The sequence below is a fragment of the Protopterus annectens genome, chromosome 9.part0 (assembly GCF_019279795.1).
Source record: "Protopterus annectens isolate FY-2018-M chromosome 9.part0, PAN1.0, whole genome shotgun sequence".
Lineage (NCBI taxonomy): Eukaryota > Metazoa > Chordata > Ceratodontiformes > Protopteridae > Protopterus > Protopterus annectens.
In genome coordinates, this window is record NC_056743.1 from 885,892,846 (window position 1) to 885,905,602 (window position 12,757).

Below are 12,757 nucleotides of genomic sequence, written 5' to 3' on the forward strand. Positions count from 1 at the left end.
TCAACTATGAAAACCATTTTATGAAATGTTTTGCCATGTGGATGGAGCGCAAGGTTTCGACTGCTAGAAATACAGAGGCCCTGAGAACAGCTGTTGGGACTAGTATGGATAATGACAATTGATGAAAGCACCAAAGGCGCTGGAACAGGCTACCCCATTTTTTAGCAACAAAAACATCTGCACGTTCTTATAGCAGATGGATAGTTACAAGCAAATAAAAATATGCTTATTATATACATCAGCTATTCAGGCCCCTTGATGACAGGAAGTCCTATTTATGATTAATCACTGTTAACCTATGAATCAATTTTACATTCTTATTAAAAAAAATATGCAAAAAGGGTTGTGTGTTAACATGGGATGCAAATAAAAATCATAAATTGAGAGGATGTAGTTTTTCTTTAACAGACCATGGATAAACATTTGCTGCAAAGAAAAAATCTGCAGTAATCACTTGTCTGTGACAACCAATTTCTTGTTTAAATCATTCAGGTGTATCTGAGAACCATAAATAATGCAAGCAATTTGCTGAGTGTGCAAAAAAGTTAGTGCTAGAACCAGTTCAGTAGTGGTAGTGCTTATATTGAACAATAGTGCAATCTAGAACTTCAGTGAACTGCATCCATTTATTTCATATTCCTGTTTCCAATTAGACTGCAAAATAGACCACACACTGCCTCCAGCTGAACGTTGCTAACTTTGAGACTATACTGCTTGTAATAGCCACCTGAATATCAGTTATGTATTTTGTTTTCATGTATGTTGACCATCATGCCTCCCACAGGGGCTTTGAACCCATTCATTCCCCATACTGGGCAAACTTAGAGGTGGTTTATAACTTTTCTGACATATCAAACTCCCACCTCTGGTAGCTAAGTGACAAGCAGTATCATTGTGAGGCCTCCTACACTCTCCACTTGTGTGTGTATGCTTCCAGCCCCATACTGTGGTCACAGTTCATGGCCATCTTGACGAACCCATCCTCCCTCCCCTTGGATGGGCTAGCTGATGCCAGCCACTCACTCCCTTCTTCTCCAGCCAGCTCAAGCTGCTCTTTGAATTTAGGTCATAGTCAGGGCTTTCATTCTCTGTGCCATAGAGCTTTACTAACTCAAAATGTCATGACTATTCAGGCATGAATCTGAGACGCAAACACTCATTCCAGTTTTAATCAGGAGTATAACCATCACTTTAAAATATTTTTTGTCAGGCCACAACTAATGTGTTCACTGAATTTCAGTTTTATTTTATTTTACATATAATGCCAACTAAAGTGTTTTGGATAGCTACCTATAGCAGATCTGGTCAGGTTCTAGATATCCATTATAAAAGAAAATTACATTTTAGCTGTCAGATGCATACTTGAAAAAAACAGTATTACACATTATCTCTAGCACCAAGTGTGTGCCAATGAACCAATACAACTTATTTCATTCCCTTTAGCAAGCAATGATAGACATGACATAATTAATATTAAGGAGTTTTATAGAAAGGAAACCACTGAGAAAATAGTCTCTTTTCAAATTTTTATTTTCTATTTATTTATTTTTTGTTGGGCATATAGAGAGGTTTTGCAAAACCCAAATATGCAATAAAAGGTAAAAGTCAGCTGTATACCACCTAGTGATATAAGCCACAAAAACAAGACTTCTGAATAGCATTCAAGAAAAGTGAGATAAACAATAAAACTGCATTGGTAAACAGCATAGAATGATTCACACAAGCTTGAAGCCTCAATATTAGAGGACTAATTAAAAAGAGTGCCAGCAATGCTTTTAGGTTTTCTAGCTACACACACTGCCAAAATCTCAGTCTTTGTATAGGAAAAAATGTAGCACTAGTAAATATAACACACAATTTATTACATTTGAGTATTAACAATAAAAATATTCTTTTTCAATTTAATGCAGCATTTTAATATTGAGCACATTGTCTATACACTATACAGCATATACTATTATCTATTGCACTTAGCATTTCATTGTAAAACATATCAGTATATCCTAGAAAAGTGTGCGCCATGCTTCAGTTTATACTATATTATATAAGATTTGATTATGGGTTATGCTCCATGTAAAAAGCAGCTACATGAACGTCTTCCTGAAGTGGGTGCTTCTATGGCAACCTTAGAAATCAGGACGATCCTTCTTCAGGCTTTTGTAGTCCGTAGAAACGGCCAGGAACTTGGAAGAAACAACAAAACAGGAATGTAAATGAGTTTTTTTCTGCAGCAAATAAACAGAAGGATATGAGAAAAGGCATCTGAAAATATCATATATAAAAATTCAATATGTGAGCAGACACAATAAGAACTCATTAGCAAGTTGACTGCAAATGAATTATTTGGGTCAGATCAGAAGCTGAATAGTTGAGTATTCGTCTGTCCATGCTGGATATTCACGATTTGCAATTAATAGATATTTTTAAACAGCTACAGTGTAGGAAGCCGAGGCTCTGCCAGAATAAATGTAAGAAGGAAAACAGCAGCTTTCTTAATTCTACTTTTCATGACTTTCCAGTCAGTTTAGTTGCTGGATTATTTTTCAGGAACACAATTCTTCACACTTTGCTCAGTTTGTAGATGAAGGACATAATTATATATTTTGCTTGTACATGTTTAATATTCAAGTTACGTAATTAACAGCTTTCTAAACAGTAATGTAGCAAATTGAGACTCAGCTGCATAGTACATGCAATGAGGAAAGACAGATTTACTTGTCACGAGTTTCAGGTCAGAGCAGCTGCTGTGATATTTTTCAGGTATCAAGAGCATTTCACATTCTCCATCTCTCAGCAGGCCTAGATTAACAAGGGGGCTGACGGAACTGCAACTCCAGTCACACACGTGTGTGAAATAAACCCTGCTGCTTCTACTCTGCTTAATCTGAAGTCACACACTTATCACACCAAACCAAAAGACCCCCTTAGGGTAAGGCTCTTTATTCACCCCTCACCAACCAAGCGACTAAGCAGCTCACCCTACTATTCAGGCATGACCAAAGGGCAATTTCAGGTGTACTCTCCAGTTCAACTGGTGAATCTGGGTATCCTGAGGCAATATTACAACTGCCTCATGTACACAGACAACCCTCTCCTCCTACCACAAAACACTAACATATGCGAGAGATGCAATTATACAGCCAAACTAGAAGCTAAGCTTCATTCACCCAAGACTGGAACAGACAGTCAAGAGGAGAAGGTTAACACTTGCACCACACCTCCAGCCGCACACAGACCTACTAAAACAGCACTGGCAAAAAATACACATAAATACACAAAATCATACTCAGTGGCTCTAAATAAAAACCTGCAAAAGCATCAGAGACCTCCAAAGCAGACACCCAAACAACCTGCACCTCCCCTCACAAACCAGACAACACATAAAACACAATTCAGTGTGCTGCAGAATCACAGCCCTTAAGGCGAAATAACATACCTAACACACTAGTAATAGGTGACTCTAGTCAGGCACACTGATGTCCCACTCACTAGGCTGGACAAGCAGAAGGTTACTGTTGGCTGCCTGTCGGGAGCCAGAATCCGCCACATAACACAAGCACTCAGGTCACTCCAGAACAAGTACAAATATGACTCTGTCATTGTTCATGTTGGTGTGAATGACCTGAGATGTACCTCCCTGGACTAAATGAAAAGAGACATGGAAGAGCTCTCTGATCATGTAGCCCAGGCTGGTATGACCCTGACCCTGAGTAGCATCCTGCTCTCACCAAGAATGATACCTCAGTATAAAGAAAAAATTATCAATTTCAACAATTGGCTAAGCTTCTGGTGTCATTCAAAGGGGATCCAGTGTCTGCCAACCTGGGACAACATGCTCGACAAGCCGCGTTGCTTTGCATGAGACGGCTTGCACCTGTCACCCCTAGGCTTTCGAATACTGGCTAAGGCTCTTGCTGCCCCCATAGTGCCTTTTTTAGGCAAGGCTCAAAAGTCAAACCCACCTCCGTAAACAGCAAAATTAACAAAAAACTGAGGGTTATGCTACTCAACACCAGGAGTTTAAATCTCAAAATGCACGTGCTCGAAGTACTCCTCAGCATGGAGAACGTCGACATCTGTGCAGTAACTGAAACCTGGTTCAAGGCTTCAGAGCACACCAGGACTACCGGGCTACAACTCATACCACATGTTTCGGCCACAGAACATGGACCAAAACACAAAAGAAGGGGGTGTATCCATATTCATCAAGGCTACCTACACCTCCAGGTTAGTGGCGCAGCATGATACCTCTGAGATCATCCATGTGCAACTAACATCAGGCAAATCTGCAATGCAAATTGTAGCCTGCTACAGATCACCTTCCATGACCCAGGACCACCGCTCCACCTTTCTGGAGATACTGGAAAACATTAAGGTCCTACCGAACACCCTGATATTGGGCAATTTCAATTACCCTACCATTCACTGGGAAAACTACTCTAGTACAAACTCCCAGGCCCAGCGCTTCCTGGAATTCAACTCAAAATGCCCTGGATCAGCTGGTAAACTCCCCTACCAGAGGTGAAAACGTATTGGACCTGGTTATCACCAACATGGGTGACAGGTGTTCCACACCGGAGGTCAACCTGTCAGTGGTTAGATTAGACCTTAAACTAATCAGTCTGTATGTCCACACCCCACCACCACCCCCAACTAAGGAAACCACAGTAAAAAAACTTTTCTAAAGCAAACTTCACCTTACTTAAGACAGAGGTGGTACGTTTTACAGCCCCCACGCTAAAGGATAATGCTGCCCAAGATGCAGAAAACTTTACAAATGCACTCTGAGCACCTACAAGGATGCATGGATTGTGCCATCCCTAGCAAAACCAAGACTCACTTCTCTAAGAGAAGGAAACCAGTTTGGTGGACCCCTGCCATAAACAGGCTATACAATAGGAGAAGGAAACTAGTTCAGAAAAAAAGCAAATCCCAAGAAGGAAAGGCATCCCTGATCAGTATCAGTAAGAAACTAAGGTCCCTCATGAAATCATCCAAGGCTAACTTCGAAAGAAAAATAGTCAAGGATTCAAAAGATAACCACAAAGCCTTCTTTAGCTATGTTAAGAATCTAAGTGGCAACTCGCAGATATGCACTGAACTAGTGCAAAATAGCACAAAATATACTGAACCTACTGATATTGCCAACATCCTGGCAGATAGATTCAGTGCAAACTTCACCCCCCCCCTCTCACCTCCAAAAGGGCCTACAACAATACCGGAAAAGTGTAGTGTTCAAAAAATCACAGATGCACAGGTGAAAACAGCCCTTTCAAAAGCCAAATACACAGCGTCAATGGGATCAGATGGTGTCCCAGGCTGTATCTTGCATGAACTACAGAATGAACTAACCCCCCACCTAAACACGCTGTTCAACCTCAGCCTCTCCACAGGCTATGTGCCCATAGAATGGCACATGGCAGCAGTTATTCCTCTCCATAAATGAGGGGCCACAACTGACCCTGGTAACTATTGCCCCATAAGCCTGACTAGCCTGGTCTGCAAGGCTATGAAGACATTGCGAACCTTCAGACACTTGACCTGACCCAGTTCGGCTTTGTTAAGGGCAGATCATGCCTACTAAACCTGGTTGACTTCAAGACAGTCACCAAGGCCATAGATGAGGGAAAGGTGCTTCACACAGCCTACCTTGACCTTGCCAAGGCTTTCAACACCATTCCCCACTCTGGTATTACAGAAAAACTCACCAGCCTGAACATAAACCTCTACGTCATGAGATGGGTTGCCAACTGGCTTAGACAGAACTCACACAGTAAGAATAGCGGGCTCCAGGTCCGACTCTAAACCAGTCACAAGTGGTGTCCCACAAGGCTTGGTCCTGGGACCCCTACTGTTTGGCATATACTTCTCAGAAGTACAGGCAAACACAGGAGGACTATGGCTAACCGAGTTCGCTGATGACTGCAAACTGGGAGCCATAATTGACTCTCTGGCTGACACGGACATCCTCCAAAAGGGCCTTACTGAGATGGACACCTGGTGTCAAAGTCATGGCCTCAAGCTAAATGCCAAAAAATGCATAGTCATTCCGTTTGGGGAAAAAGAAATACCCACGAATTACCACATAGGTGGCAGCCCCCTTAATACAGAAGAGGTAATAAGAGATCTGGGGACTCAGGTAGTTAGTAATCTCTCCTTTGAAAATCATATTGCCAAAGTAGTTAGGAAATCCTATGTGGCCCATCTAATTACTAAAGGGTTCACATCTAGAAATAGAGGTTATAGTGCCCCTCTACTCATCACTCATTAGACCCATCATCGAGTACAATGCCGCATTTGGGATGTACCTCACATGACACTTCCAACAGCTGGAAAGACCACAAAAGTACTTCACCAAGAGGATTACTGGCCTCAAACATATGTCCCATGCAGACCGACTGAAAAAACTCTGGCTGTACTCAGAGGTGATCTCTGCCTGACTTACAAAGCCATGTCCAACTCAGAACTGATGGACATGCTCCACCTAAAGAAATCCAAGTCACTGCGAGCCACGTGCTCTAGTGAGCTAAACCTCACCACAACAATAAATAGAACATGCTGGAGGGATAGATTCCTGTCACAGAGACTCCCCATGCTTTGGAACAAAATTCCAAATTACATCAGGCAGAGAGCCCCTCACTAACACTCTTCAAGAGAAACATTGACGAGTGGAAGGGTAAAAGAAAATACACCCCTGGGATCACTTCATTGGCTCTGCTTGACAGAGGATCAGTTAATCAATGGGGTGGCGAAAGCCGACACACTCTGGCTAGGCTTATAAATGCCCTCAGGCAGATAGCCTAGTACCTACCTATGAACCTTAGAATTTTCATCTGCAGGCCCTTGAGGCCTATAATCCAGCATTGTTTTTCAGTGAAGACAGAATTATAACACCCAGTGGCACTTGTATCCATCTACTCTTATTTCACAGGGCTACAACAACAACTTTAATAAAGCACACCTCTCAGTAGGAGTTCAGATCCAAGTGCTGCTTCAAAGCTTTTAACTACAGTTACAATACATTGTACTTGACATATATTTCCCTTTTATTTAGAGGTGATTATATACAGTAATCTGCTTAACTCACATCACTAAAACATAACTTCTATGCATTTCTTAAGTGGCTTTGTTTCCTTGTCTACTCAAACGTCATGCAAATTTCATACTACACTAGTTAATGGTCCTATCCTGATAGTACAGCACTTCATAGGAAAAGTGGTGACCAGTCAATGTATTTCCAATGTCTCTACCTGCACCCCTAGTGGTACAGATGAAACAGTTGGTTATATGCTTGTGTGTTTACACAATCATTTAGGATGCAGTAGTTTTTAATGAATAGGAGTTGCTTGGTATGTTTGAGGAACTCCAGGAGTGATTATCCACAGACTCCCATTTTAGGTATTGTCGGAATCCAATGCAAGGAAACAAGTTTGTTCCTGAAGCATAAGCTACTACCGGAGAGAGAAGTCCATGAAATGCTCAGTCCGTACCACTAGATATTGGCTACTTCTGGACAGGTAACACCTGCAAACCAGCATAAACCAAACCAAAAAACACTTCCTTAGCTCAATATATTAGGTCCATTTAGAAAATGGATAAGCAAATCTATGAAAGAAGTCTTGTTTATGTAATGTTTCTATATCTTCAAAGTAGTTTACATACCCAATCTGTAGTAGTTTGACCAAATGTGAAGCAGCAGCCAGTAGGCATACTGTCTCCAACACAGCCTACAAATAGTCTGTACCAGTTTTATGGGAATGGGACTGCTGGCCAAGGAACCAGGAAAGTCACCTCTTTGGTGGAAGTGCTGCTGAGATGACTCAAGGAAAGGTAGGTGGTAGTAAACAGTGGAGAAGTGGTTCTGTCTCACAGATTCACACTGAAACAAGGATCGGCATGACACCGTTGGTTATATGCTTGTGTGTTTACACAATCATTTAGGAGTCCTCCTTTTCTACTGATAAGGAAAAAAGAAATGGGTACTGTTATGAAAACCCTTACAGACACTGTGAATTAGCAATGCCTGTACATTACCCAAGGTAAGTAATTTAGTCTGATACATAACATTTTGCAGTATGAAGACAAGATCCATGCATTTTCTGGCCATTCCCCACCACAACTAGACTTCTTCCAAGAGCTATTTATGCTGTTGGGTACATCAGTGTTCAAGCCACAAAAAGACAAGATAGCATCACCACCGAAACAGAGTTCTCAGTGACTGCCTCTGCTTCTGTGTCCACTCATGCAGAACAACTTTTGAGATAAGATTACAGTATTTTGCTGCTGTCCTTTACCACCCAACATATTTCTCAAACGCCACTTTATATGTTACTGTTACTGCCATACATACAGCAAACAGCTACCTTTAAATAAGGTATCTTTGGAAACCAGTGTGTTTGTCCTGAAGAAGTCCAAATTTATTATTGGATGAAACTGCTCAGCTATCAGTTAAAATTCTGTATATCTCACTGTTAGGTGTGGATTGGTGTGTTTTATTTTTTTGATTATAGCAGACATCTAATTAGGGCTGGCCCTACCACTAGATAAACTTAACTGCTGTCTAGGGTGCCATTTGGCTAGGGGTGCTTTTCCAATATTTTTCTTTCTTCTTTTTTATTAAAGAGATGTAGCAGCATTTCTTTACTTTGAGATAAATCAAAAATAAATAAATGGTCAACAGTGCTCCTGTTCAAAGCCTTTAGAACCATGATGGTCCATGGGAAGGTGCTTACACATGACCTCTCAATTTATAGGCTTACTGCTGCACACCACCCATGACCTACCGGATTCATTGTCTAGATCATGGAATGGCAAGATGAAGAAGAAAGCCAACAACATTTCAACAGTAAGTAGATGTGATAGCTGTTTTGTGGAAAGAGCTGTAGAGGTTGTAACTGACTATAGCATATTTTTTTCTTTTTTTTTTTTTTTTTGTAAATCCTGGCAGGCAATCAGTTATGGGCAGTAGACATATTTGCAAGACTCATGATGGATTAATTTACAGCAGCTATAAAATCATACAGCCTTTAACTTATTTTAGTTGGCCATCTGAAATGTACACAGGCAATAAAGTAACTATAATTGCTGGACACAGGGGCTGCCTGTGGGATATGACCTGATGTCACTTTTTTTCCACATTATTTTCACTTATAGGACTAATAGGACTAATATGATTTGTGTGAAGTAAGCTGAAATACTTTACTGTGGCTAAGTGTTAAACAAAGTTGAAATATATTACAGTGGACATTATTTTATCACAATCAGATCACTGAGGCATAGACTGTCAATGAAGTGGATATAACTACTTTGCGGGGCACTGTGACACCCAAAAAAGTCAGTACTTTGTGTATACATCAATACTTTGTGTATACATAATAATTGTCTGATACCCAGCATTTCAATACCTTTTTTTATTATGCAGTGTTTTGCAGAGTCCTCCTTTTCTACCCAGATGTATATGAAGAACAGCTTTCCTTGTCCCTTGCATTGCATTTCCTTACACATTATCTTGCCACCTCTATTGCATGGTTACCTTGGTCGGGAAGATGAACTTTGTTGTCCTTCTCATGGCATTTTCATAGACTCATTTTTACCATATTCTCCAGCTACACACTTTTGTATTTTCTGTAGCTTTAATTTTTATTTTAAAGTCTAAATTTCTTATGAGAGGATATCTTGAACAAATGAATGACATTGGCATTTCTTTGATAGTGAAACACGAACACAAATATAAAACATATTTATTTGTACATGGCAGAGCAAGTATTATGAGAGCTGAAAAGAGTATTAATAAAATGTGTTCATAGGTAGTTACTAGGCTAGCTGCCACTGTGGGCCATTTTAAGCCTAAACAATTTCCCTTTCATATGCGAGAATCAAACCCTGTGTCCTTGTGTCTGTGAGGCAAACACTTTAACCATTATACCAACCCCCAAATTCCATAAATTAGGATGAGGCTAGCTACTTTTGCAGTCCATTTTAAGCTTAAACAATTTCCTCAAAGGTGAGAATGAAATCCTGTATCTTGTGTCTGTGAGGTAAACACCTTAACCATTATGCTACCTCCTGATATCAGTTGGAAGTGTTCTATGAAATTATTGAATTCTTTAGATAGCGATGAAATTAAAATAATTCTAATGGATAATTAGAAATTTTTAAAAGCCTTCCATGGGTTGAAAAACAATATAAGAGGAGCAAAACCAAAATTTGTATCCAAAAATTTGTATCCACAAAAGGTAGGACATTAAATGAATTTTTAGACACTAAAAGGAGATTTTGTTTTCTGTTGCAAGAAATATGCTTGACCTGGTGTTTTTGTTCTATGTTAGAGGTAGGCAGGTAGACACTTAAATTATCTAGACTGCACATTTCATGTGTTTTTTCATTGGTTAAATTGTCAATTGAGTGATACTTAAATACACATTGAATTTATGTCCCTTTGTCCTTTCCAAAAAGATTTCAAGCCTGCATAAAGTGAAGAACTACTGGTGATCAATGCTAGTTTTCCTACCCTCCTCCTGTTTGTTGCTCTGCTTTTTAAACCTAGTGATTTTAAGATGCCCCTCCCTTTCTGCACTGCTGTATTTATTTGCCTTTCCTTGTGCTTATATTGAAAAAGTGCATTTGCCTCATCATTGTCTGTTCTACCAATTTATTTGCTCTGAATTCATTATCTAGCTAGCTATTGGACAGAGTAGTGTATTTTTATACTCTAGCAAGCACTTGTTTTTACATCAAGAGGTCACTGGATTTTTCATCTAGCGCACTGACAGGTTGCCTGGCCTGTTTAGGTTGGACAAACTCTTGAGATTTCTGCATGTAGTTTTATTGGCTGGAGGGCTTTTTAATCAGCTTGTCTTGTTTTTAGTGCATTTATAAATTCTGTACAAATGAATGGCTCTTGGCTCATTTATACACCGGGAAGTACTTTTATTGAATAATCACAGTTTGTAAGCTGTTTAAAGGACCACTACGGGCAAACAATGAAAAAACATATATTTTTTTTATCTTGCCATGATTTACTGCACCTCCTAAAGCTACCTGCAGCAAAATAAGTACTCATTCCTAATTTTATTTTTTTACTCTTGTCTGCCCTCATGGGGGCAGACATTGTGATTCCTTTGGAAAGCTAAATCTGTGAGAACAAATAGCCCTACCATTTGTTGTCAGACTAGACTTCCATTCACTTAGAATGGATCACCTGAAATAAATTGCCAAGTTTGAGAGTCTGCGGCTCATGTGTCATTGACTGGTATGTGCTGAATTTCACAAATGTTGTTCCTATTGATGTACTACACATTCTCTAAAAGAAACTTGCAAAACTGTCAACAAATTACTGAGATAAAAAAGACTTTTCACAAGTAGCAGTTTTGCAAGTTTCAATTCCTGGCCAAGTTACTCCTCCCATCTTCCCTCCTTCAGTGGGCTGCAGTCTCACATTTCCAGCTTGGGTAGATTCAGCTATTTCATCAGCTTTGCATGACAATAGACATAAAAAAATCACAGCCTGGTGTGCCACTAAAACTGTGTCTCTTCACTTCTGAATAGCATTTCCCCAGGAATAAAAAAAACAAAAAAAAAACAAAGCACACACATCAGTCCAGAATTTGGGCCAATCTATCCATTTCTTAATGTGCACAGTAAAACATTCAGTTTATAATGCATTCTAGCTGCTGACATGGTTATCTTTACATAGTTATTTTCTTATAGCATAACCTGAACTTATGGTATTCAATGCCAAGCTTTACAACAGTTCTCAATTTCTTAACAATGACCTCCCAAGGCTCTGATGTGACCTAGTACTTTGTTAATATACTGTAAATGTACAGATTAATACAAATATTTGTGCACATATGACACACAGTAATACACACATACCATCATTAAAACAAGATAAATGCAAAATAAATCCTATCAATATAGTTATGATTTCTAGTTTATGACCCTGTTTGTCTATGGAAACTTTTCTGAATTTATGTTCAAGCAATTCTATATTTGTTGTATAATATTTTGTTTAATTTGTTTCTCAATATTCTAACCACTGTATGCTGCATCAATTGTAAAACTCTGATTGTACTCCTTTTATATTTTCTATGCTCTTTGTGCAAAATAGCTATGTTTGTATAATTTATTTTTATTTTTTATAATTGTTTACTATGTATCTGGAGCATTTCTCCCGAGCCTCCGCTGAAAACGGTCACCTGTGTCCAGTTGGACTAACCTGGTAAACAAATGGAAAATAAATAAAAAATAAAATATACTAAGAAAATCAATCAATATGCCAAGAAAAATCCAAAACTTAAGAAAAAAACACAGAAGGAAGGAACATGTTTCCTCGATGCTGTCATGAAAATCCCACTCACTTATTCAGATATTGTGGGCAAACATATAATTAGGCACACTGATGTCCCACTCACCAGGCTAAACAAGGAGAAGGTTACTGTCAGATGCCTGTCGGGTGCCAGGATCCACCACATAACCCACGCACTCAGGTCACTCCACAGCAAGTACAAATATGACTCTGTCATTGTCTATGTTGGTGTGAATGATCTGAGATGTACCCCATGGACTACATGAAAAGAGACATGGAAGAGCTCTCCGATCTTGTAGCCCAGGCAGGTATGACCCTAGCCCTGAGCACCATTCTAACATCACCCAAAATGATACTGCAGTACAAGGACAAAATGATTGACTTCAACAATTGGCTAAGCTTCTGGTGTCATTCTAAGGGGATCCAGTATCTGTCTGCCTGGGACAA

The 12,757-nt window shown here is 39.6% G+C and overlaps 1 protein-coding gene and 1 long non-coding RNA gene across 2 annotated transcripts in view; one reads left to right on the forward strand and one right to left on the reverse strand.

Annotated features, from left to right (window-relative positions):
- Window positions 1–12,757, forward strand: part of LOC122811642 — a 304,142-nt gene that overhangs the window by 228,196 nt on the left and 63,189 nt on the right. The window lies entirely within an intron of this gene.
- NDUFA4L2 (NDUFA4 mitochondrial complex associated like 2) overlaps window positions 1,513–12,757 on the reverse strand; it is a 143,175-nt gene continuing 131,930 nt past the window's right edge. The window contains exon 4 of the mRNA XM_044083622.1: window positions 1,513–2,183. Coding sequence (XP_043939557.1) covers window positions 2,127–2,183 — 57 coding nt within the window. The 3' untranslated portion in view covers window positions 1,513–2,126. The remainder of the gene's footprint in view (window positions 2,184–12,757) is intronic.